Genomic DNA, 26,496 nt, shown 5'->3' with positions numbered 1-26,496 from the left:
TGCTTTGGGGCTGTGGGAGCAGCTTGCTTCTTTCAGGTGAGCAGCAGCAGCGGCAGATGGGAGGGAGATCCTTCAGGCTCGCTTTGCAAGGGCAAGAGGCAGGGCAAGGGACATGCACATCCAGTTGCCCTGGCTTTGGTGGGAGCTGGGATCTCTACCTTTATTAGAGGAATGGGCTTTCCCTGTATTCACCAAGTCTGTTCAGCTCTTTCTCAAGAGAAACCTGAAACAGCCCCATTATGCTGTTTGGGGGCCTTGTATTCCTGTATGCCACAGGGTCTTGTATTCCTCCAAAGAGCCCAAAGCAGAAACAGTGGGTCTGAGAGGCTGGTGTGAGGGGCTTCCCTCAGAGCAGCTGCCCTGGAGACAGCCAGAGGCCTGGAGGGCAACAGGGAGGGCAGCATGAGCTAAAAGGGCTGCAGGGAGAAGGAGGAAGAGCTGTGAGAAAAGCGCCTTCCCTCCCTCCCCTCGCTGCGGCGCAGCCTGGCTGTCCCAAAACAAACATTCCAGGCTCGCTAACCAAACCCAGCTGCCTCGCTGCTGCCATGGGCCGAAAACCAGCACCTCGCCGAGCAGCGCCTGTCCCACCAGGAGCTGCGGGAGCCTGTTTTTCTCTTCTCATCCCCCCTGCCCCAGCGCTCCCTTGGCTTCCCTTCCTGCCCACAGAGGGTCAGATCTAGCCCCTCTTACCTGTTTGCGTTTTCTAAGGTCTCCACTTTTTTCCAGAGTTCATTGTTTTCAGTTGTGTATGTCTCAACCCTGCGGGAATAAAACCCGTAGCCGGTTAGTTACAAAGGCCAGACAGATAAAGCAAATGTAGTCCTCGCCGCTCTCGGGGTGTGGAGGCTCAGTGACCCCATCCATCACCCGCAGATATGGTCCTGGAGCCAGATGTCCCTCGCCCGTCTGGCTGCAGCCAGCCCCAACGGACCAGGGATGAGATTGCAGGTGGACAGTGATGTGTGACATTTCCCAGTTCAGGCTTTCCCGAGGGCTGGGAGAGCCAGCAGCACCCGCTTACAGGCAGGTCAAGTCAGGACAGACCCAAAGTTATGCAGGCATTTCCATCGCTTCCAACCCCCCCTGAGGAGCACGGAAAAGGAACAGGGGGACAAATTCAAACCTCCCCCACTCCGACTGAGAACCTGCCCTGGCTGTGCGCCTTGCATATGAAAACCAGGCGGTTCTGTGCAAATGCTGGGCCAGCTCCGACTGCAGGCACTTGAGGGCAGCAGAGAACCTGCAGGCTCCCTCCCACTGCTTCGGAAGGGAAAGTGGTTAGGCTGCACTTGGGACGGGGGCAGGGGAATGTCTCCAGGCCCAGAAAAAGGCAGGCCAGGGACACCGCCTGATGCTGCTGGAGGTTTCCAGCAGAGCCTCCGAACCAGGCGTTCCGTGTAAAAACTGGGCTTGCAGCAAAGGTGTCAAACTGAATGGTGAAGGGCCCATGTACAGGTTTTGACAAACCAGCTCTTACAGAAAGCCAAGCTGACCAAAGACTTGTTGCATTAAAAAAATTCACTGAACGCTGCTTTTGGTTCACATTTAAACCTGGCATTGTTTGAAAGCCATCTGTCACAGCAATGCACTAGCGTAACAAACCGCTGAGTACGTACATGCACCACAGCCACGTCTGGGGAAGAGGCCCCAGCACAGAAAGCCCTGGACCAGCCACTCGAGCGAGGCCAGCCAACTCCCCAGCCCCGGCTTGAAGGATCTGGGTGTCAGTGCGGGACATTAGCGGGAAGTGATCTGCTCTGATGCCTGGACACATACATGCACGCCGAGGTGCTGCTTATGGAAGGGCATGAGAACTTGAAGGTGCCTTGAGTCATCTGTTTTCATTCAGCATTTCTACGCGCTTAGAGAACATAAACAAATAGCATCAGGGAGAAGAGTTAATTAAGGTTGGGTTTGGGGGTTGTTTTTTTCCATTTTGCTGGTCTCAGGTGGTGTTAATAACAGAGAAGAAGATGGTATTTAAACAGAAATGTGAATTTGCACCTGGATCTCAGCATTCTTCTTTGCCTGAGAATGCCATCAGGGGCTGCTAGTACAGAAGGGATCACAGGATCAGGCCCTCAAGAGTTATTTTCTACCCTGTCAGTGTCATGTTATGTCACCTTAGGCTTATGCCTGCCATACATGCAAGGGTTGCTCCTCAGGGTTGCAAGGAGAAAAACAAAGCTCATACAGGGGATAGTGGAAGGGGAGGGAATGTGGGGAATAACTGTAGTGCAAGGTTTTTCTTGCTATCAAATGCTTGTGTGTCCACCCTCATGGAAAGAGAGGGGGAAAAGCTGTGGTCAGTGCGCTCAGAGGGCCTGCTGCTTACGGGACAAACAGAAGGAACTTCTAGTGGGGAAACATGACTCTTTCTTACCCAAAATCCCACCTTGTTGGCAGCCAAAATGGCCTGGGTTCCGCAGGGAACCAGCCAAACTAAGCAGTTGGAAGCACAAGGTTTCTAGAGCAATCTTTATGCTGCAAGAGGATTTCTAGGAGGGAGAGGAGTAGGGGCAGGATCCCAAACCAAACTTCTGTGCAGCCAGCCTTGCAAGGAATCGTACTCTTTGAGCAATTCAGAGACAAAAGCACTAGGAAGGGGGGCTGTGCATGGACAGGGCTCCTTTTTCAAAGGTAAGACTGAGAAGAAGAAACTTACTTTTTCTCTAGACACTCCACATACTCTTTCTTCTTCCTGCGACTCTCCTGAGCAGAGATCTGTGAGGGGGGCAGCCATCAGAGAGGAGTCAGTATCATAAGCCTCTAGACATTTCTTTGTGGCTCCCTCATCTTTGTCTGTTCCCTGCACACACAGCACCCTAAAGATAAATGGGGAAGTCGCCTCCCAGTCTGCCATTCCTACTGGTCTCCAGGCCAAAACTAGGAGGGATGGATGCTGTAGGTATGCAGCCTTCTTTGGCCTGTAGGCCACAACCATTTGTTGCAGTATGCCTGATCCCCTCGCTACTGAGAGCATCTTTAGGGTTGCTTTGAACTCCTCTGACTCACATGGGTACGTGCTGTGGCCATCTGGGCAGATTCTGCCCCCAACCACTTCTGAGTCACTGGGTGACTCACTCAGGGTCTCATCGTTTCTCCCACGGGATGCTTTCTAATCACAGTCTAAAGTCTCACAGCCTCTGCCTGGCTAATGAGCTCTGTGCATCACCCGTCCTGCACCATGCAATGGCTCTTGTTTCCCTGCCCCCACAGCAAGGCCTGACCACGCTGGTTTCTCTGATCCGTGATGCCTTAGCTTGCGGGCCCCATCCCAGGTCACACACTCCCAGGAGCTGGGCTGGAAGCCACACTCCCCAGATACGGCTGCATGCACAGCATTTATGCAGAGATGCCCCATGGCACCATTTCTCTGGGTTGGGAGGCTCGTGCCAGTGCACCAAAGGCAGGATCCCACCTTTTCTGAGCTGCACTGCAGTTGAGGAGGTGAGGGTAGCTATAGCATTGGTAGCTGAGGATGCTCTGGAATCACGGGAACTGCATGGTTACATTTTTTGCAAAGTCACCTTGTTCTTGATTTTCCTCCTGACCCTCTTCAGTGCTTTCTCCTCTGCTTTGGTGAGGGGCAGTTTGGTAGGAATGGGGTAGCCCTCGGCAATCAAGGTGCGTTTTTCCTCTTCAGTCAAGAGCAGTGGGCCAGAGGTCCCTTGTAACTTCTGAAACACAGAGAGAGCAGCCGTCAGCGTCAGCAAGGAGTTCTACCCCAGTGATCCTCCTTAAAACCTTGCAGAGCAGCTAGAGGCTCAGTACAAATACATGCAGGGCAGTGCTCTTTCCTGCCCTCAACCTGATCCTGGGGACTCAGCTCAGCAGTTGCCTTCCTCTTTTACTTGGGAGGGCATCTGCTCCTTCATGGTGAGGCTGGCTACACAGTGCTGACTGCACTGCAGGACCCCGCCAAAGAACTTTTGGGCGATGGTTAAAAAACAGTCTGGTTGTGGGAATTCTCAGTTATTCCTTTCTCTTCCATTAACCTCCTCAGAAAGTCCTCCAGTGCATAGGCCACTTCCCAAAGTATGGGATGAAAGACAGCACTTGCTAAAACAAAATAGGTGCTGGTAGGCATCGTGCAAGACTTGTTGCGCTTCTCCTCACTCCTGTGAGCACCATCCTGTCCCCACACCCCCGTGCTAGGACATCACATTCCCTTGCCAGAGCATTTCAGGCTGCAGACCTTAACAAGGGCAGGATCCCCCACATGAGCCTCGGAAAGGCTTCAGCCCCCCCTAAGCACCAAGGAGCCCCGTGTCCCAGCGACATCCTGCTGCCTCCTTACGTGTGGTGCTGTGAGGAGAGGTGAGGAGGAGATGGCAGTAGAAGAGCGAGCAGCAGGTCGGGCTGGGCTGGAGGGAGGCAGGGACCGGGGGCTCTGGGATCCGTCGCTGTCACTGCCATGGCTGCTGGGTGGAGTTGGAGGCATCTGCACCAGGTCATCTACTGAGAAATAAGGAGATCAAGTCAATGGCTCTCATGTCAGCCTGTTGGTACAGGCAGAGGGCCCTGAGTAGAAACAGGAAAAGGCACTGCCATAACATAGGACTGAAAGGAAAGGGTGATGAGTCTCACAAGACGGGGTGGGTCTGAGAACAAGGCTGGACTGAGCACTGCCCAAAACAGAGATGAGGCTGACCTCAAACGTGCTAAACTAGGAACTGCAGTAGTCAGAGAGCTGGCAGAGGCTTTGCCAAGACACTGAAGGTATTTACAAAGCAATAAGGTACTCCGGTGTCAACCAAAATGGAGTACAAAGTCTGTGATGTTTTGCTCCAGAGTCTGTTCACAAGTACAGGAAGCTCTGTAAGAGAAGAGCTCTTCCAAAAGCACCACAGGGCTCACACACTTGCCAGCACACTTGATCCAAAGGGGCTCTGGATACTCAGTTGGTTGCCAAGCACTTGAAAACTGTCCCCACTTTGTACTGGAGAGCCCTGGGGGCCTTAATGGAGGTGGGAATATGCCTAAGGAATGTCTCTCTGTGGCAGTGGGAGTTCCTATAGTGCTTTCATTTGTGCATCGGCAGATTTTCAGATGCTTGGGTTTCTTTCAAATTAAACTGGATCCTGAATTTCCTGACTTTCAGATAGTTGTTTTTGGATAACACTACAGTCCCTCTGAGGATTTTAAAGGCACTCTTGCATATTTCCAACTCTGAGGTAGCCTGTTTTGCCTGGGAGTCCCTGTCTGAACAATTCTGTGCGTGGCTGCTGGTCCAGACACTGATCTGAGTTGGAACTGTGCAGCGCTCACTCCTCTATTGGTCTATGCCCCAGTATTACCTTGTATGCATGGCTCTGCTCTCAGGTGTTGTCTTTCCTCCCTGTATAGTAATGATCTATATCTGAGTAATATAGAGGGATGTAAGTTGACCAGCAAATTCTATCTTCTTACCTGAAGGTACATTTAGAAACTGGTTCACCTCTTTGGGTTCAGCTTTGATCACAGGTGCTGGAGTCATTTCTATGGGAGTCTGTGGAAGAGAAGCAGAAAGAGTTTTTGGGTGCTGCCACTTCCCCTGCCCAGAGGGCTCCCACCAGTTCTGTTCCCAGTAGCCGCTGCTCCCCTGCTCTCTGTACTGCCCCATCTCACAGCTCTGCCCCAAAGCAGCCTCTCGCCACACATAACAGAAACCAGGAGTCTAAACATAAGCCCCCTGAAGTCTGTGTCGCTGGGCACACAGAGTGCAAACACATGCTTGCAGAGGAAGAGGCAGTGGCAGATGGGTATGCTGCCAAGCCGTGCACTGAGTACCTCTAAAAGGGAGATGACTTTTATCCTCGGCAATTCTTCTCTTGCTAGACCCAGACAGTGCAATTTAAACCAACCTCTGCATTACCATGGGAAGTCCCTCTTTGATCTGCCTTCATTAGAAATGGGAGTATAGAGATTGTACAGAAACAGAAAGAGAACAACCCCCCCTGTCCTGCTCACAGGATTTTCACTACGGCCACTGAGCAGCTGTTTCCAATTGGAGGAGACTGAGAGTTAAATAAAGAGTGGATTTATTCCCATCCGGGCTATGCTGCCCCTCAGTTCCCTGGCTCGCCAGCCCCCAGCCCACCACAGGCTGGGGGAGTTTTTACACTAAACAGACACATTGCAAACTCCTCCAGACTGTAAACACAGCTGAGAGAGCACCATGGTATGGCTGCTGAGCACACACAGCAGAACTTCCACGGCACAGCAAGTTCAAGCTGTGTAAATAATGGAGTAAGTTTGTGCACAGTTTTGGCTGGAAGTACCCCTTTGTTTTGGATGATTGTTTAAATGGGAAGATGCTCTGCATGAGTGAAAAAAGGAAGTGAATCCCAGAGATGATCTACTGTTATCTACTGAGCTGTTACAAGATAGCCAAGGTCTGTGTGAGACTGGTCAAACTTTCCCATCCAACACAGCTGGACTCAAGGCCAGCCGAACTGAGCCCCCAACTTACACCCATGTACCAGTGGCATAAGTGAGCCTCCTTCAGACAAACAGATTTCTTAAGAACTTAGATATGACTAAAAGACTTGGCCCCTTGTTTCTTAGGAATAATAATTCCTGCTGCTTCATAGGAAAAAGCAAGCAGGACCTGGAGTGGGACCTCCATTTCCAGTGAGCAGCTGAGAAAAGTGAGAGGCCCAAGGCCATGAAAAAGGCAGTGGCAGAGCAGGGGTCTATACTCACGAGTAGTGGGGTCATTGGCAACGCATTAATTGACACTGTTCTCTGAGAAATGAAAATAAGCCAAGAGCGGCTATAAAAATACTGGCAGATTGGAGGGGACAGGCCTCCAGCACGTGCAAGCTTAAAAGCCTTTGGCTTTTGTGCCAAGGAAACACGCCTGTATTTAACCGAGATTGTAAAGCCTCCTGTGCTGGAGAAAACCCTCCTTCCATCATTTTCTCTGGAAGGATAAGCTGTCTTGTAGCTTCACTGCAGGAATCAAGAACACAGTTCTAGCTAGCATCAGGTGTGCTGCTCCTCTGACTGCCGTTTCAAGGAGAATGACAAATAATGCTGTATCTGGGCTTTGTATCACCTTCTCCTGTCTGTCCAGCGGCCAAATCACTTGGCAGGACCCTGCAGTCACATGGCTGGGTCCGCATCACCAGGGGTGCTGCTGTGTGAGAGCCCGGGTTCCCGATGGATCTTAGATGGGCTCACCTCCTCGGGGACTGGCAGTCTCTGCAGAGGGTTGAGGTTCAGCACTGGTATGGAGCTGGCAGCTAGCTGGGACTCAGGCAGGTCTAGAGCCAGGTTCTGTTCCTGTTTCACCATGATGGAGCAGAGCTTGGGCCCCAGCGACCACACTCCATTCTCCAGCTCTGAAACATGCACAACGTGAGAGTCAAACTCCAGCAAGAACAGGACAAGGAAAAAAAAAAATCCATGCAGACAGCTTCCCCCCGACTGAGGAGGCTGCCTTTCCAAGTTTAGCACTGTCACCACACAAGCATGTGCAGGCCCACAACACAGAGTACAAAAGGGAACGAACCCCCAGCGTGCGGGGAGCAGACAGGACAGAGCTAGAGGGATCGTGTCTCTGCTCTGCTCTGACTGCGCAGCCCGAGCGCTGGAGGACAGCTGCGGGGTTTCCTCCCCCAGTGATGTCTCGGTTTTGTCCTCTGGAGCTTATTTATATTTAGAGCTCAGTGAGAGGAGGATGCTGGGCTGTTGCTCCTTAGGCAGCACGGCCAGCATCACAGAGCTGCCAGGTGTGTTACCAAGAATAGCACCATCTCTGTGCTAGAGAGCTGGCGAGAGGGCAAGCACGATGACAGTGAAAAGCTGACCGGTGGCTGTACGCGCTGCTTTGGCCTCCCGCCAATGTTGTGCCAAGTACTAGAGTTTTGTTGCATGACAGGAGAGGAGGAAGGTCCATTTCTGTGGAAGGAAGTCCAATGTGGCACCTGCTTGTGAGGCTGCTCCCACGGCTGCTCCCCTCAGTCTCACCTCCGAGGCTCCCTCCTCCACCCCGCGCTGCTCAGGGGGTCTGCTGCCTACAGCCGTGCTCCGCTGCCATTCCTGGCAGGGACCGAAGCAGCAGCGAGGGAAAGGAAGTGTCTGAAGAGAACTGAATGGAGCTGTGTGGGCTCGCTCCCCTTGCCCCCCTGCCTGCTCTGTCCCGTGCACGTCTGTGGCATGAGCCTGGCTTGTCACTGGAAGCAGAGATCCCGGGAGCTGGGATTCAGGCAGTGGTGGATAAGCTGCAGCTCAGATGGGGAAAAAACCTGCTAGGCAGGAGAGCTGCCTGGGCTCTGCTCTGAAGTTTTGGTCCCCTCATTGCTCTTCAAACACTTCGGCCTGCCAAAAAGCTACTTTTTGCTGGCCTGGAGCCTGCATCCTCCTCCCTAATCCTCATCCCTTCCCCTTTTTATCTGACAACAAGAAACGCATTTTGTCTTTACACAAACTATTGTTAAGTGTGTCACCAGATAGTGCCCCAGTTGGCTCAACACGAGGCCACAGTCAGGCTCACTCCCTGACCCCCCTACCCTGCTCTCTGCATACAGCACTCAGATCCAGGGGTGTTGCCTAGCTCTCTGCTGCCCAAAGCAGCTCTGCTGTGTAGGTCTCAGTCTAGAAGATATTCTGGCAAGACGAGAGGGGGAGAAAGGTCCTTCTCAGCTCCAGAAAAGCCTGCACAAAGAAGGGTACAAGCAAGCAGCTGTTCATGTGGGAGCTGCCATCTGAACTAAACTTAAAGGTGGCCTAAAGTCATCTTTGCCCAACTCAGGCCCTGTTGCCCTCAGGAGAGGACGGGGCAGAATCCTGCCTCTGGCTTTTGTGTGGACACAGTGGTGTTAAAGCTTGGGCAAGAATTATATCAGTTAACACAGTGTTGCCCTTGCCCGTGGAATATGTTGTCTTCCTGTCTTTGGTTTGGCACTTCTTATTTTGCTGCCTGGATAGGTCTCTCTAGCAAAGGCTCGTTCCTTCCAGCTCCTGGTGTGACTGGACATCTTCAAGCACAGACACGAGTTGCTGCTCCGTGTGCCTATCAGCTGTGCGCGCGGCTCTCAGTGCTGCTGGATCGCTTCCTAGAGCTTCCCACAATGCAGCAGGGCCAACGTCGTCAGGCAGCGTCTCAGGCAGGGGTGCCCTGCACAGCCGTGACAACGGAGAGGCTGCTGAGCAGACCGAATTGCGTTTTCTCTGTCCTGCTAAGGACGCCAAACCTGCAGCTGGTAGTGGATTCCCAGTTACACCTGGTATGCAAACAAGCCCTTTCGGATGGAAGGAGGCAAGGTGCTACACAGCCACAAGTGTTTGTAGCCAGAAAACTTGGACTGAATTCTTCTGACTGACCACAGCCTGTCACAGAGATGAGGGACTTTGAGAGGTCTTCCAGTCTATCCCGCTGCTCTAGGCAAGTTCAGCTAAACCTGTGTCAGTCCTGACAGGTGGTTGTCTGACTCTGCAAAGTGATGGAGAATCTGCAGCTTTCCACATTAAATCTCTTCTACTGTTTCACTATGCCCACTATGGGAAGATTTTGCCTACTGGCTAATCTGAAGTTCCCTTCATCCTCCCTTTCTGTTGCAATGCTCTGCATTTCTCTTTTTCTCAGAGGCGTGGGGCATCCTCTGTCTGGGAGGGCTGCTGCTGAAGCAAGTTACCAGACAAGGGAGAGCAGACCACCAAGGGCTCTCCCCGTTCAGACTTGATTCAGCGAGAGAGCAGCCCCCAGTGCTGTCAGTCCAGACAGTCCAAGGAGCAGACACCCAAATAAGTACGCACTGTCCTCCCATTTCCTGTCTACATTCTGACCCCGCTCTCTTTCCCACCCTCGAAGATTTATCTGGGGAGCGATTGGGTTACAGAATCAAAAATACATAAGCCATCAGAGGGTCAATGAGGGACTGAGGAGAAGGCATTTTGTGTGGACACATCTATGTTCTGCTGCCTCAGAGGACGTTTCAGAGGTCTGGCCAGTCTGTAACCACTGCAGATTTCACCGTATGTTGCTGGGTGAGGCATGCCAGGAAGCTTATCCTCTGCTCTAGATACTCTGTACATAATGGGAAAAAGTATGGCTGAAAGATCTCCACAGCTGCCCTGGGTTGAGGAGGTGAGGCAAAGCGCAGTGAGGAAGCAGGACCTGTACAGGAGTGTGGGCACTAGCCCGAGGCTGGTCCAGCCCCCACTGTTCTGCACAACCCCGGCTCCCCCGGCTCCTGGCATCAAATCACGCCCTGCAGAACCGAGGGCTGGTGCTGAGAACCAAAGCAGCCAGTCCGTATGCGCAAACCAGCTGGAAAGCAGACTCCACTGATAAGCAGGGTCACAACGCACCCAGTGGCTTGCCCTCGCTGACCTGTGTTAGTGGGAACCATGTGGGAAGGGGCAGGATTTGGCAGTGTTTTGGAGATCTGCAGAAAAGCTGGGAGAAAGCTGATAAATAGCAAGCCTCAGCCAGCTCCAAGCCTAGACAGAGCCCGGGCATTCCTGAGGAGCTCTGCAGACCAAGCAGAGCTTGCTTAATGTTAAAGAAAAGCCATTCCTGGGTAATTAATTTGAAGTGAATGTCTAAAAGGACCGAGACCGGATGGAGCTGTGCCAAAAGGACTGCACAGCGTTGCAAATACTGGACCTGACTCAGGGCTACACTGGAATATGACTCACGTCCAATTACGAGCCAAGATAGCCCTGGAAAGATGGGTTGAATTATCCCACTGCAGGACTGGGTGCATAGATACCCCTATTCCTGCCACATTAATACCAGGTCATACTCCCTGTATAGAGCTGATGCGCGCTCTCAGAGAGCAAGCGCCAGGTCCATCTCAAGCTCTCCTGGGTTATGCGCTGTGCACCCTGTGCTGGCCTCTGCCCAAGGATCAGTGTCACACTCCATTCAGGAGAGTCATGGTCTTGCCTTGGAGACACTGCAGCTGAAGCAAGGGCATGTCCAGACACAGAGGAGAAGAGCAGAAGTGGTGACAAGTGTCTCAGAGAGGAGTCCCTGAGGTAGCTTCATGCAGGCAGACTTCATTTCACTGCTTTCTACAAACTGATCTTTTTGTTTCTCTCATTCCCAAGCCTCACCTCCTCCTATTCATTTGCAGGGGCAAAATAAAGATGTGTCTATGCGCTCATGCTGGTTTGTTTTTTGTTAGTCGCCCGGTTGCCTGTTTAGGCTGAGTGCCCTCCAAGACTGTACTGGGGTTAAAGCTAAGGAAAAAGAAATGTAAATGGAAAGCTTTTTTGATACTAAGGCAGAGCTTGCTTGGCCTGCCATGAGCCTCTCTCCCAGCACCTTTCTGAGTGGCCCCTAAGGAACGTGGCACTGACGGCTGCGCCCTTTGCAGGGACCAAAGAGGCAGCGGATGCCAGCTCCTCTCCTCCTGCCTTGGTGTTTGTAGCAGAGAGCTGGGATCATTCCTGGCCATGAGAGGGAAGCCTCTGTCCCAGGTCTCACTCTCGCTCAAAGGAATGGCTTTCTTCTGTGTATACTGAGCCTGTGCCACTGCTTTTTCAGGCAGCCTGGTGTCCATCAGCTGTTGGGACACCCACACAGTCCCGCAAATTACAGGACTCTCTGCAAGGACAGCTCTAAAAATATCCAGCCATCATAAATTATCCTGAAATGAATTGTTTTAAAAATAGGTTTTGAAATGACTGTTCCTCTCTGTCTCCTGCTAAAAGATCTGCTGGTAAAGAAGCCACTTAGCTTTCCACATGTACCAGCACTGGTTGCAACCAGAGACTCATGCTTCCTATATTCAAGCCAAAACCCTGCTGCCTGATGCCAAAACAGACCTGGATCTAGGGCATCCACACCCAGGGTCCTAAAGAGACATTGCCTATCGCCTGCCAGAAGCTGGCAGCACACCAAACCACAACCAATTATCATCCTCGTAAATAACAGTTAGCCCAGCAAAGGAGCAATGTGACTGTCAGAGCACAAACTGCAGGAAAAAATGTGTGCTGTATTTGACAACGGCAGATCAGATTCTTCCCTGGATTAGCCATGCGCAAGCCCAAGGAATAGCCAGTTTGTCCTTATATATGGAAGCCAGCCAGAGCCTCTGCTAACAGATGTGCCCGAAGCTGCGCAGTGTGCACGTCTCATGCTCACCGTTAGTATTATCTTCAGTCTTGACAGGCACGAGGGGGCTCTGGGGAGCAGAGTCTCCACTGAGGGAGTAGCTGTGCTCTGCCTGGATGCCTGGAGTGGGTGGATCCAGGTCCATGTCCAGCAGCGGGTTCTTCTCAGCCAGTACTGGGTCATCGAAGAAACTGCTGAAGAGGTCGTTGGAGAAATCCTCCATGTTGTCAGAGAAGTGATCCAGGTTCTCTGAGAAATGCTGAAGAAAAAGGGAGAGGGAGCGTTAGTGTCAACTCCAAAAGGGATCTGAGAGCCTTCCCCTGCTCTGAGAGCCAAACCTCAGCAACAGCCCTTTTTGGATGGGAAAAGGCAGTTCCTATCCCTTGACTGCATCAGTTTGATAAAAACTCCTTGAATTAAGATAGAAAGGGCCATGGTGCTGTACATCTTCTCTGCCTGTTTATCTACGCCACAAACACTCATGAAACTCTTCTATATTCTCACATCTCCCCCTTCCTCTGTGGGTACCTATCTTCAACTTCCTAGCATCATCTCACTGTGACAATGAGCTGAATAGAGCACAAGGCGAGAAATCCCTGTGATGACAAAATGCAAGTATGGCAGAAAATCACGGTCTTCAGCACCTGTCCTTGGTGACAGACACTTTCTCATCTTCTCTGCCAGCAGCAATAGGCACTCTGATGCCCCAGAGAACATCAACCCAGCTGCTGATTTCTATCAGAGAAAAAAAGATCAGTTGGATCAACATAACAGGAAGGCCCCCTGTTGTATTTAATTTCCTCTGGGATTTCACAGCCCCTCTGTAGACCATATGAGGCTGTCCTCCAGCCAGATAATGCCTGTGAAATTCTGCTCCCCGATGAAGTTTAAACACTACAGATGGGCTGTTAACAACAAACAATCATTCCACTAATCATTCCAGTAACAGTCAGTAAATCTGGCCAGTGCTGCTGCAGAGCTGGGCTCCTGATGCTACAGGGAACCTGTTTCCTTTGAGGCATATCCTCCTATTCAGAAGTCAAATCACTAACTTTTCCATTTGCTACAACAAAGCATTGGTTGGGCAGGGAGAAAAATGATGGTTGCCAAACACCAGCTGAAAAATTATCCCATTTGTTGGCAGATTGAGGCTTCTGGCTCAGGGAGAGGAAAGAAAAGACAGATACATTCAAGTGACTATATTACACAGACGGAACTGTATAACTTAAATGAACTGGAGAGAGCTCAGCATAGTTAGACTGGGTCCCCCCCGCCTGGAAAAGCATCTGGGTGGGCAGAAAGGCATTGAAAGCAGCATATTGAAATACCAAGAGCAACAGGGTATGGATGAGAGAGAGTGGGAGAGAGCACGCAGGTCCTAGAGTAGAGACATGAATACCAATGAATTCCAGCGTGAGAGCTGAGCTCAGGAAAGAGCCCGGCTCCTAGAAGAGCATGGGGTGCGTGCAGTCCTTTCTTTCCCCAGCGCTAGGACTGAGGGAGGAGTTGGCCAGAGGACCCCGGATGCTGGAGCCTGCAGGTTCCTGTTCCTACAGGAAGGTATATTTGTTTTATCTGAGCACAATATCACTCTGTCAACATTACGCTGGCTGTCACAGGGTTGGGGTGAGGCTGGGGAGTGAAGTAGGCTCCAGCTGAACAGACCCACGCTTCCCACCAAGCTGGGGAGGGAGACGGTGAGCTGCAGCAATCTCCAACACGCCAGTGCCCTTCACCCTCCAACATCAACCCTCAGCCACCCAATTTAAAAACTCAGATGCCCACAGAGCATGCTGGAAGTCGGGGAGAGTCCCTGCTGCCTACATTCTGCCTGACACAAGGTTTCTCTCCCTTCACTTCCTTCCCACTTGTCCTGTCCTCCCACTGCCTGGGGTGACAGCCTGACACAGCACCATCCGAGGCTCCCCTGGGAGGGCAGAGACACTGCATGTGCAGGTAAGGTGGAGAAGGCAAACTCATGCTAAATCCCAGAGTTGAGGCCCTCCCTGGGATGTCTGGGCTGAAGTTTTCTCCACTTGTTCCCATACCGGAAGCCGAGTTGGCGGGGTAGCTTGGTAAAATCTACCCAGCCATTTCCAAGTTGCCTAGAAGCATTTCTGCATTTAAGCGACAGAAAACACCTCCCATCTGTGCTGAGCATAACCGTTCTTCAGAGGGAGCTGAGTCAGCAGATAGAACTGGGTTAGATATTTATCTAAAAAGTACTGGAAAACCAGGTTTTGTCCTATCCTGCAGCACAGAGGATAAAGAGTTTGGAGTCCTGAGTATTAACCCCAGAGAGTGCCTGCTCATGTAACAGCTGTTCTTTGTCTTGCTTTCTCTAAACAACATAGGGAAACACAGGATATGAACACGATAGCCTTACGGTCAGGGTGAGAACGTAACCGCAGAAAAGTGAAGGGATTCAGAGCTCCGGCTGCCAACTTACCACGACAGCACAGCAGAGCCAGGATCCAGCAAGAGGCACTCAAATCATATATACTGTTGTAACCATCAAAACTAGAATCACCATGTAACCCTGGAAGAGAAGCAGGGCTGGATGGACAGCTGCAGGGAGAGCTGTCTGCAACTCTGCCACATGCTTCAAATTTCTTTCACAACTGTGCATTAACAAAGGCAGAGGTGGGAGTGAAGAGTGTCAAGAAGATGCATTTATGCAGTAGTTCCACACACTATCTTTTAGTGGCATCCCACACACGTTTAGAACAAGGATCTCTCGGTCAGTCAACAGTCTTCCCATTGTAGGACAAACCTAGCTGGAGGGAAGAGGCGGAGATGTGCCTTATTCTGAAACCAGAAAATCTCCCCGGCAGTGGCTAAGGGGTGAGAGATGAGTAATGAGTGCAAGGGGCTGAGTATCAGAGCCTTAACACATTGGCAAGAATAACTGCAGATTTCTGGTTCTTCTTTTAGACACCACACAGCAGGCTTGCTGGAGGACCTCGCTGCTTGGAAGTGAGGATGAAGGCAACACTGTTCTCCCAGAGATGCAGGAGTTCAGGTCCCCAGGAGCCCATTCTCTCCCAAGAGACAGAGACCTACTGCACAGTATGGGAAAAACATGGGTGATAAGCAGAGAATGAAACTCATACCCTCCCTGGGAACCCAGAAATGTTGGGGCATGTACCCCTCTCTGGGCTCCTGGGACTTCTCCTCCAGCACAATTACATACTGGCATAACCTTCTCATTAAAGCAGCCCCTTTTCAGCTCTCGCCAATCATACATATACCAGCCCAACACCTGTAGACAGAGACATGGAGAGAAGGGAGCTAGCCTATGAGATTGGGAAAAACTATGGTTATTATCAAAGAGGGCACCAAGGATCAGACACCCTCAAAGAGGGAGAGCACCCAGAGCTGTCACAGAGCTGGAGATTGCGATTTTACTCAAAGGCAGCGGCAAGAGGCAGAGGAAAGCAGAAGAGGGAAGGGTAAAGCAAACAGAGATAATGGCGTGGCTTTGTAGCTGGCTATATCCACAACGGAGACTACAGGACAAGCAGGAAGCTAAGCCACCATGTCCCAGGAAGACTGGGACTCTTGGGTTGGCTCTGTTCTCTCCTGACGCCAACAGGTGTTATTAACTTCCGGACAGATTCTGGATTAGTAAAGACAGCCATGCATGTAACCGCATGGTAACAGGAAAAAGTGTCATCTTGTCCAGATCCAACTGTGATGGGCATAGTGAGGAGCAGCCCAGAGCTTAGTTTGGATAGATGCCATCAAAAACACTGCTAATTAGTTTAGATCGAGCCTGCTAACCCAGAATAAGCAAACTCTGTCCTACCCAGCCTCGTTGCGGGAGCTGCACCTATCTAGCAAAACTCAGAGGAGGCTTCAGCCGTACTCTTCCTTAACGCGCGTGAGAGAGCAGGCTCTGGGGAACTGCAGGTCCCAGGGTGCGGTCTCTCAGGGCTGTGCGGGTCATGGCAGAGCATGGCAGGGTCAGTGCTCTGAGTTTCTGAGCGATAAACAGAGGCAGATGTATCACCCGACCAAATGGACGGTAGCTTTACCCTGGCTGGAAGGTCACATGCCAAAGGAGGTGCTGGGCAGCCACTAGCCTTCCCTTCCCACCCAGACTGGGGCCAGCACAGCTGAAGGTGCATGTGCTACCACTAAATGAAATGACTGTGCTGGGCTTTGAAGAGACTTTTGCCGACACCATGGCAACCAAGATCACAGCAGACCAGAGGCACGTGTCGGTGGAAGGTCCAAGAAAGAGTCCACAGGACTCAGATGTGAATGAAGGCGGGATGTACAGAGATACGGGAGCAGAACAGACTCATCCTCTCACAGCCTTTTCAAGGCCTGGACTCTCTCCTCGAGAGCACCTTCCAGCCAGGCTGAGATCAGCCAGCTCCCACTCCTCAGGGAACTGGCCAAGAATTTCTAATTGTGACAATGAGGGACTCTGCTGAGATTCTCCTTTAAGATATCTCAAGTAGCTTTCATGCAGATGGGCCTGCCTTGAGCAAGGGGGACCAGTCAACTGGGAAACGTGATCCTTACCATCCTGGCCCAGAGGGAGCGGGTGTGAAGTGTACTGGGGGAAAACAGCTTCCAGATGGGATACGAAGCTCGCAGCACAGTCTCATTTTGCATTATTCGCTCCTGCTATCTCCCCCTCCCTTTCACACCCTCCTTCCTTCTCCTTCTAACTATGCTCCAAAGCCAAGAAATAGCACGAGATGTGTTTCCAAAGCTGTATTACCAGTGAGCGGTCAGGGAGGGGGCAGCCAAGGGACAGAAACGCAATGGCGAGGATGTGCTGGATTTCCTGATCCAAGCCCGATTTCTGGCTGCCCGTCCCCCCACCACAGTTCTGGGAGGACGGGGAAGCAGCGCCCGAAGGGGACGAGCCAGCGTGCACAGGTACGGGGGATGCAATGACCACCGCATCTCCAGGCCCAACAGAGAGCCTTAAGCTGCTCTGGTGCCACAGGAGAATCTGCTCGGGCTGAGGCTACCTCAGCCGTGGGGAGAGAGTGCGAATCTGTCAGCTGCTGGCTCCTGCTCCCTCCCACTCCTGGTGACCAACATAGGCACTGACTCTTCCAAACATATTTCCACCACATGTTTTCACCCTGACCTCATGCTTAGGGTTGTCTAAATAGCACACTGTATGTGCGTGCGTGCACTTCTCGTTCGAACACCCTTTCCTGTTGTACAACAGTTATCTTGGGAGCTAATGTAAGGCAACCAGACAGCCAAATGCAAGCTCTCTATTTCCCCCCACCCAGAGCTGGTGTTAGACCTCTGGGGGCCCGAGGCAGAGACAGAGGCGTTAAGCCTGGTTGCCCACAAGATGCCTGGAGGTGCCACTCCTGTAGCCCAGTGGCACCACGCACGGCTGAGGAGGGCATAGTTTCCTCTCTCTGGATCCACTTCTCCTCTGTGGTCACCCTGGCTGCATCTGTCCCTCCCTTTCCCTTTCATGCTTCCATCCTTTGACTGTGACTTTCCCCTTCCCACCTCCAGCTGAGTTGTTTGGAGACAATCTCACTTCAGGATCAGCCTGGTTCTCACAGCCTCTCTGCTCCCACCGCAATGGTCTCGCTCCAAAGAGAAAGTGGCGAGGGGCTAATCCAGCTGGGCCGCAGCCCAGGCCCAGGAGACGAAGGGCCTTTGCAGGTTGGAAGTTCTGCTCATGCTGGCAGGCAGAGCAGATGGGGAGGGGATTCTTCTGAGTTTTCTCTTTTCTTTTTGAAAGTATTTTTCCTCTTTGCTTGCCAAGATAAATCTCCTGTCCCAGCTGTGACATCTGCATTTCCCTTCTCTGCTTTCACTAAGGAATGAAGCCCCCTGCACTCCAGCTTCACAGCCGAGGTTTCCTTTACATTCCAGGAAAGAAGAGCCCATACACTCCAGACAGTCCTTCTGCTCTCTTTAAAATGCAGTGAATTTTAGACCTTATGAAAGTGAAGGTCTTGACAGCGTTTACGAGATCCAGGCAGGATGGACAGATGCTGCGCACACTTCTCCCCACAGTCTAGCTGGTGCATCTGCACCCCAAGGGGCACAAGTGATCATCCAACCACCTCTTGGCTCTCTCAAACCCCTCTGCTGCCCCTCTGTCCTGACCCATATTGCTCTTGGTCTCTCCCCTCACGTACCACAGCTCCCTGCTGCTCCATGCCTGGTTTGCCCAGGCCCCCAGTCTGCCTGGATAACTTGCCACTGACCTGCTACCCCCTTGCTATTTCTGCTTCGCTGCATGGCACGACTGAAGCACTTCAGGCCAAACCATCTGCAAACCCTACTGCTATTTCCCTCCAGCAGCAGGACAGCATCCCAACCAGCAGCACCCCTCAGCCTTTCTCAGAAACTGCCGGCAATGCCCAAGTCACCCGTGATTATTTTCAGCATCACAATCTTGGGCTGTACAGCGAACTAAACGCTTCCCTGACACCCAGCCTCTGAGTGGCAGAGGGTTTGACTGAACCTGATCTGGAACCGGGCCCAGAATGTATTGCTGTCTGTAGAATAATGCAGAATGACAGAAAAAAAGGGGGGGTTAAGGTCACTGAAAGCAAGGCAGGTGACCTGCTTCCCCACAAGCGAGCTGCGCCATCAGCTCCCTCCCTGCATGGACTGCAGCCCCTCAGACCAAAGGTGCTACAAGCCATTAGTCCTCGGCGTCAGCAGCAGCAATGTCCCCGCAAAGTCCCGGCAAGGCTCAGGCACAGCTCGCTGTGGAAACCTCCTTCCACCGCGCATCCGTGCCAAGGACCTGGATTTACAATTTCCAGCGCTAGGCGCCACAAGACCTAGGAGGGACGACAGAGGCTCAAGACACAATCAGGGGAAGGCGATTGAGGGAGCGGTGCCAAGGCAAGGCACTGCCCTGAAGCGAGGGAGCAGCAGCGATCCGGGCCGCCGAGGACCCTGCCTCGCCCCCAGGTGCCCGCAGCAGCTTCAACCCCCCACACCACCCCGTCAAGCGGAACGGCCCGAAGCTCCCCGGTGAGGGAGGCGCCCAGCGCGTCCCCGCTACGCCGGGTCCGAGGGGCAGCCGGCGGGTGCTGGCAGCCACCCGCCCCCTCCCCCGCCGCCGGCCGTTAACGGTCTCCGCGGCACGCTTCCAACGGCCGGCAGCGGCGGCCGCCCATTGGCCGACGCCTCCGAGCGGCGGCCAATGGGAGGCGGCTGCCAGCGGAGCCGCGCGAGGCGGGCGGGAGGAGTGCAGGGTTAGGACGGAGCGGTCCGCGGCCCGCCGCGCCTCACGACCCTGCCCCGCCGGGTGAACGCTGCGGCCCTGCCCCGGCTCTCCCGCGGTGCCGGTCTGCTGCACGGCTCGGCTGGGCGCTGAGGGCGAAGGGGACGCTGAGGTCGAGGGGCAGTGACCGCCGGGGGGGGCGGGAGGGGGGCGCAGCCCCCCTCCCGCCCCCCCCTCCGCGGTCTCTGCCCCTCGAGGAGGCCTCGCCTTTGCCCCTTCATGGCTCTTTCTCATCCTTGGATGTCTTAATGAGTGCCTCAGAGGAAACCATCCCAGCCTCTCCGGGAGACTTACCCCTTTGGGTACATACCGCTCCCACGGTTTGCGGTAACCTCCGTGACAGGCATAAAGGTTTTGTGTTTTTTTTCCCCCCGCAACCCCAGCAGGAGGAAAAAAAAAAAAATAATCAGCTGACAGAATGGGTGATGTTGTTAAAAACACACGCACGATACAGACCACATCAAAATTTCGTGGCCGTTATCGCAACACCCAGGTCAGACTTTGCGAGCCTGCCATTCATTGGGGAGGAATCTTGGGAGGCACCCAGGCGTGGGGGGAGTGGGCGAGTTATGTCTTTAACTTAAACGATTTTGCCCCTGAAAGGAAAAAAAAAAAAAGTGAGAAAAAGGTATGTGAAAAGTTGAAATCTGCCAGCCTGTGACTGGGTTTCCCAGCAACCCTGAAGGAGGCACGGAAGGCACCTGCTTCTGCCGTGGCAGAAGAGTCTTGGGCACTGGTGTACCCACGCCTGGATTTAGCGTGCTCAGCATAAGTGGGATTAGCAGCCGGTGTGGGCAGTGGTGATGTGGGAGAGACTAGAAGCACCCTGTGGAGCAGGACAGAGCCCAGGGCGAGGCGAATCAAAAGACAAGTGGCATCACAGTGTGGCCACAGTGCTGTAGCCATCTGTGTGCCCTCGACCCACCTGTGGATGCCAGGGAGGAGGGGGAACATGTCAGCCTCCCTAGGGCAAACCAAGCTCCGCTGGCCCGGGGTGGAAAGCAGCTACAGTGCACAGTTTGCAAGTTGCACGAGACTCGCTGAGTCTGCAGAGACCGAAGCACCTCTCCTCCCAGCAGCAGCACCCTGGAGGATAAAGAGGAATGCCTCTGCTTTCCAGCGAGCTTTTGCTGCGTGTATGCTACATATGCAACGAATGTCCCAAATTTCCTTTGGCTTACAACTCCCTTGCAGCCGACTCTGATAAAAAAAAATAGAGCAGGACTTAAACCATTCGCAGAAGTGGACACAATCCTCTCAGGATGAAACATTTAGATCAGCGGCTCTTAACCCTCATTTGGCAGAAGATTTGGGGGCTATTTCTAGGAGTCCATGAAAGGTAAATAAAAAGTTTGTCCTTCAAGGCCTTTCTTGAGCTCAGAGAACTGAAGACACCTGCTTGCTACAAAACAAAGCCGCCTTTATTTCTGAGCCATCGTGGTGGCAGCTGGGCCGCGTTTGAATGGAGATGCGTGGGAGGTGTTCTCCATGGGATTGCAGGTACCCCTGGGCAAGCTGGCAGGGGTCTCTTCCTCTTCTTTGCCCCTTCCCAAGCTGAGGTCAGTACGGTCTCCGGGCAGAGACTTCACACGAGCAGTAGCTCGGAGAGAAAGAAGCTGTATCATCATAACTCCCCCGAGGTCTCTGTCCTCTTGTCTGAATTGGTGCTTTACCTCTGTGTGTTAAATTGGCAGCCTCAGCTGAGTTTGCCGCGGGCTCCCAAAGACACCCTAACTCCACACTGGAGTCTTTCAACTGCTGTAGCATCAGGGGGAGGAGGTTAATGTGAACTTTATCCCGTTATATGTGAAAATATAATCCATTATCTTTGGGAAGGCCCTATCTGCTATGTTACCCCGATCCACCTCCACCCAGGCTTGCCCTCTGCAGAGCCCAAACACATCCATCCCTTCTCAGTCCCCACAGAGGCACAGCAGCCAGAACGCAATTGAGTGTCTGCAGTCATGCCCGCTGGTGTGCGGCACCCCTGCACAACCTAGGGGTGCAGCTCCAGCCCAGCCCTGCAAATCCAGAAGGAAAATCTACCGTGAGAAAGCCCACATGGATTTAATTCTGTGTGGCACGTCTGCCTGGACAGTTTAGGGAAAAATTCTGCTTGATGGAGAGGTAAACGCGGTGCAACAAAAGGCAGCAGGCAGGACAAATGAAAGAAAATACTGCTTTACTCTGCGTGACTCTCTGTGAACTATACTGCCATGCTGCAGTGAAGCCGAACTCACAGTATCCCCGAAAGACATGAAATACAGTTCAATACAATTAAAAACAAATTAGAGAGGTGCAACTGCTCAAGCCAGTCACCAGTCAGCGGGATGGGGAAGTTTATTCAATAACCAAAATAAATTGGAATAAACGCCACTCCACCATTTCTCCCATCTTTCTTGGAAGCTTCTGGCCCTGCCCAGTACTGAGCAGATCTCAGCAGATCTCTGCTGTTACACAGCTTGTCACCCCCATGCCATTATGGGCCTTTTTTTTGCATCTTGCAAGAAAGGCAATCTAAGCAATGAGAAAGGTGCCCTGGGAGATAGAGGAAATCTGCTCTGTGAGATAACTGGAGAAGGAGGAAAGGTCTGTATTATCTTTACAATCAGCTTTATTTGCCTCATTGAAACTGTTTCTCTTTAGTGCTCAGAGAGTAAAATCAGAGATAATTCACATTTTGTCCCCTGGCAGGTCCCTGGAGACCCATAAAGAAAAGCAGGCCTTGGAAGAGGAAGATAGCTGTACTCTGTTCAAGTCCAAAAGCTGAGGCATGCAGCTAATACCAAACATTACTGGTGGCTTTCATTCCTTGGGCCTTTGTAAAGGGCAATTACAGAGCAACTAAGTCTGGACCAGCTGATTTGTGACTCAAGGATGTGTGGGATTTTCACCCAAAATCTTGAGAGAACAAGAGCTGGGACTCTTTTCAGTGGCCAGGCTGGGCAAGAGCTGGGTTTTGCAACCAGCAGACTGAATGGGGTCCCGCACCAGGACTGTTTTCAAAGCAATTCAGCTTGGAATGCAGATTTCTGACCTGCTGCCAATATCCCAGTGGAAAATCTGTGCCCTGAGCAGCAGATAGGAAATTAAACTTCAGCTCCAATGCTGAGGGTATCATTTTCACCTCAGCGGTGGAGCTGCAGAAACCAGAGTCTCTGGAGAATGAGGAAATCCTTCCTAGCCCGCAAAGGGCAGTAAGAACTCTCAGACCATTCGTCACTACTGCGGCAGCCTGGTTTAACACCATCCTGGGGGAGAACAAAGGTGTGATGTTGGTGAACAAGGGGTCAAAGCCCTGTGTTTCCAAAGAGGATGGAGATCTGACTGGTCAGAGATAATGCAGTCACTTCAACCATGGGATGAAAATCAAGGCTGAAGGAGAAAGACAGCCTGTGCAAACCATTTCCCAACACCCGGCTCTCCAGCTATCCCCTCTCCAAGCCGGACTTCTCCATGACAAGGCCCAGCAGCCAAGTACCCTGTAGCTGGTGAAAAGAAGTAGAAATGTGAAGATGCCTGGGATCGTGTGCTCAAGTAAGTCAGAAGCTTCTGGGAAGAAAAGATCGCATGTTCCTTTGAAGATAGGAAACCTATTATGACCTGGAAACCTGCCCTGAAAGCTCCTGTGTCTGAGATCGAGCAGGCATCTGCACCCCAGCATTGGAGGGGTGTCTGCAGAAACCAGTGGATTTAGGAATCCATTCTCTGGACATCCCTGGAGCGGCACAAGGACATGATGGATGGCTTAATGGGTTTTAGGGCCTGGAGGAACCAGTCTGGTAATCAAATATGGTTCCTTACATAGCTGAGTGCAGGAGCTATATTCATGCCTCCTGCTTCAAACTCATCATCTGCAACTGAGCTTCACAGAAAGAAACATCTCATCTCAGTTTAAAGGCTTCAGATAAATCCACCCCTTTCTAAAAAAAAACTTGCAGAAGCTAACTACAGTCACCAAACATATGAGTCATTGCAAAGAGGGACTCTAGCTTAAGCCTCCAAAGTGTTTTCTCAGGCTTTTTGCTCTTAAATCCTTACTACCAGAGGTCTTCCTGAGAACAAAACCAAGTCACCTTTTAATCTGTGGAGCGTGGTATGGCACGGCCACCGTACCGGGTTATTCTGCAGGCAGCAGAAACAACACTGGTCTCATTGCAGGCAGGGAGAACTTGAGGACTTACTTAATGATGGCAGATTGTGATCATGTAACACCACGTTAGCAGCAGATTCGAAGATTAAATTCTCTTTCTGTATAATCAATTGCTAGATCTTAACATAATCAAATCACAGATGGAAGTGAGCGATTCCTGTGGCAAAGGAAGTTACAGCCCTGCCATGGTGGCCAGTGCTGCAAAGCGATAATGAAGGCTGTGCGAGCCTTAGAAAATCAAGATAAAATCTACAGTGGTTTGGCTTTTGGGCATCCTTTCAGACATGGCCGTATTATGCAGGTATATAATCCAGGACCAGAAGCAACAATAACCTCTTAGTATCTATCATGGTTTTATGTGCAACAAAAGAGAAAGCATCAGTGAGATCTTCCCCTTCTGTCCCTTAATCTCGATGCCGAGTGACTTTTCCTAAGTATGGAGTTCTCCATATATATGAAATCCTTTCCAAGTGCTTGGTGTGTGTCCCAGCACAGATGCACCCAGCCCCTGTTCCTGCCTGGATGCTCACAGCACCAGACCTTCTCATGCCACCTTCTTCCCTCATGCCTCTGCCTGGTTCTCCCCTGCTTCGTTCCTCCATCGCCTTCCTCCCGTCTCCTCTCTCTGAAAGGGTGCACACATCTGGCTTGCCTTTATTGTGCGATAAATCTCACCCTGCATCTTGGGTTCATTTTCTGAAAGTTTTGAATGGTGTCTTGGAAATGCTGTTGGACAATAGGAGCTCTTTGAACCCAGGCCAGCTGGACAGGACTCCTTGCATTGCAGCTGACATGCAGGCTTTGGCGGTCTTTCTCGACTCTTTCTTCTCTTCTCTTTTCTGTACAGCATTTGAATTGTCCTCAGACTTTATTTTTGGAGTGGGCAGTGCGTTTCTGAATCTTTTCATCATTATATTATTATTAATTATGGTCGTGACTATTTCTCTCTCTGCTGGCACTCCTGGGTGGATCTCTCCTCTCTCGCTTAATGTCTTGGGTAAGACTACCTTGTCTGCAACGCACTTAAGCAGTGACTCAGAATCCCTGGCCCGCTCCCAGGAGAGATGCAAGAGTTTTGCCAGTTGGTTTATAAAGAGGCCATCGTTTTCCTCAGCTACTCTCTCCCTCAGCAGAGCTGAGTCGGGTGGAAAAGCTCAGCTCTGTGGCTCCAGTGAGTCCATCCCTGGTGGACAGGCCGTCCCTGGGGTATTATGAAAGCAGAGTCCTGCTCCATCCGGGTGCAACTTCTGAACCAGGCGGTAGGATTCTCCGCCGAACAAAATTTTGCTCCCTGGGGGTCACTGCGCTCAACTTCCCCATTCCCAAGCCCCTGGAGGAAAGAAAGCCAAGCGAGGCATGTGGGCAGGATGAGGCATCGTGAGGGAGGGAGTACTGTGTGCTCATGTCAAACTGTTGCCTAATGGCTCATCACACAGCTACCCACATCTCTTGAGTCAAAGCAGAGAACGGCATACTCTCAAGCAGGCCCCTCATATCGCTGGGTTTGAGGTTTGCTTGCAGCAGTGGTATGCTGTAGAGAAATCCCATCTTCGTCCTCTGGGCATCTCAGACCTTTCCAGCCATGCGGGAGGGTGGGAGTTGCTCTGTTTCTGAAGGCAGGAGGAGGCCTATGGCTCTACTGTTTGCCCCTCCACACATTGAATTTATGTAGTGAAGACCACTTTGCTCCTGTGTGGCTCCTGTAACTTAAAGATGTTCAAACAGTGTACTTTTATGGAGGTGACATGCAAACCCTCTTCATTTCATGTGCTGGGAAGGACTCAAGAAAAAAGAGATGGCTGGTCTTGGCTGTCTCCCACAGATCATGGAGGGAACGCGAGTCTGAATCTTTCCCATCAGACTGCACTGCCTCCTGGAAGTGGCACTGCATGATGGAGGGAAGGAGATCGCAGGCCTTCCCCTACCAAGGGTGAGCACTTGGCAGCGTCGGATTGTGTCCTCCCCAGCTCCCCTTCCCACGTGCTGGGAAGCCCACCTCCTTCACAGGGCAGCAGAGAGCCCTGCTACTCCCCGGAGCTGGCATTAGCAAGGGAGAGGGACTGAGATCATCGGTTGCTTTTTACTCACATCTGCCAAAGGGAGGAATAGGTCTTGGGCCAAATAAAATTCTCCTTCCTCCCGTTCTGCTGCAAGACCCAGCAGAGCAGGGAAGCCCACGAGCGGCCGGGAAGGGGGGTCTCACCAGCCCTCTCTGTGCTGGTGTTGAAGGCTGAGCGACTCCTGAGCTCAGCTGCAGCGGCCCAGGCACCAGGCAGAGGTGTCACCCTCTCTCCAGCCGTGGCACGGTGCAAACCACAGCTGGTGCCCATGCGGGGCTGCTCCTCCCCAGCCAGCAGGCTGGCCGCGGCTGGTCTCCGCTCCACGCCGGCGGGGTGGCATTGCTTCTTCAGCTTGAGGAATGCAAACCGCCTGAGCTGCTCTTGAGGATTGGCCAGGAAAAGTCCACAAATAGCAACAGGAAATCAAAATGCCCGCTCCAGACATGCACCAGATACGAGGCCATCCAGCGCAAGGAGAAAAATCAAATGCTGGACGATGGAGATTACATCATACTGTGGATAAACCTGTGAGCCCATCCAGCTGGGGCCATGCCAACAGGTCCAGATGGCTCAGGAATGCTAACTGCATAGCTACCTCTCTTGTCTTTGCTTTTTCTTCCCTCTTTTTTTCCCTATTCTCCATCCCTCCTGGCCTTCTTCCCTCTTCCCTTTCCCAGAATAAATAAATAAATGCTCTGGCAACTCTACATAATCCAATTTCATCGAATATCAGAAAGGCATCTGAGACCAGTGGACGGGGCACTGGTCCGGACACGGGTCTCTGGCACTTACACATAGATATCGAGGCTGCTGGGTGACCTCACCACACTGCATAGCTGCTGGGGTTGACATAGTAATGTGTGCCTTCATCTCACCTGGGACTTCAGCCCCTGGCTACAAAGGAGGAGGTTGCCAGGGCAGCTTCCCTGGAGCCTGAAGCATGCAGGAAAATTAAGAAATGAGCATTGCTCCCGCTCTGCTGCAGCTCACC

At 52.1% G+C, this 26,496-nt stretch overlaps 1 protein-coding gene across 1 annotated transcript in view; it reads right to left on the bottom strand.

Moving 5' to 3' along the window:
- Positions 1 to 26,496, bottom strand: part of CREB3L1 (cAMP responsive element binding protein 3 like 1) — a 46,202-nt gene that overhangs the window by 9,387 nt on the left and 10,319 nt on the right. Inside the window, exons 2-8 of the mRNA XM_075152197.1 lie at positions 12,083 to 12,311; positions 7,168 to 7,328; positions 5,413 to 5,491; positions 4,301 to 4,458; positions 3,531 to 3,680; positions 2,666 to 2,724; positions 691 to 759 (exon numbers count right to left, since the gene is read on the bottom strand). Coding sequence (XP_075008298.1) covers positions 691 to 759; positions 2,666 to 2,724; positions 3,531 to 3,680; positions 4,301 to 4,458; positions 5,413 to 5,491; positions 7,168 to 7,328; positions 12,083 to 12,311 — 905 coding nt within the window. The remainder of the gene's footprint in view (positions 1 to 690; positions 760 to 2,665; positions 2,725 to 3,530; positions 3,681 to 4,300; positions 4,459 to 5,412; positions 5,492 to 7,167; positions 7,329 to 12,082; positions 12,312 to 26,496) is intronic.

This window comes from Calonectris borealis, chromosome 5 (assembly GCF_964195595.1).
Source record: "Calonectris borealis chromosome 5, bCalBor7.hap1.2, whole genome shotgun sequence".
Taxonomy (NCBI): domain Eukaryota; kingdom Metazoa; phylum Chordata; class Aves; order Procellariiformes; family Procellariidae; genus Calonectris; species Calonectris borealis.
Note: the sequence above shows the minus strand (reverse complement) of the source record. Positions and strands in the feature narration are given on the sequence as shown.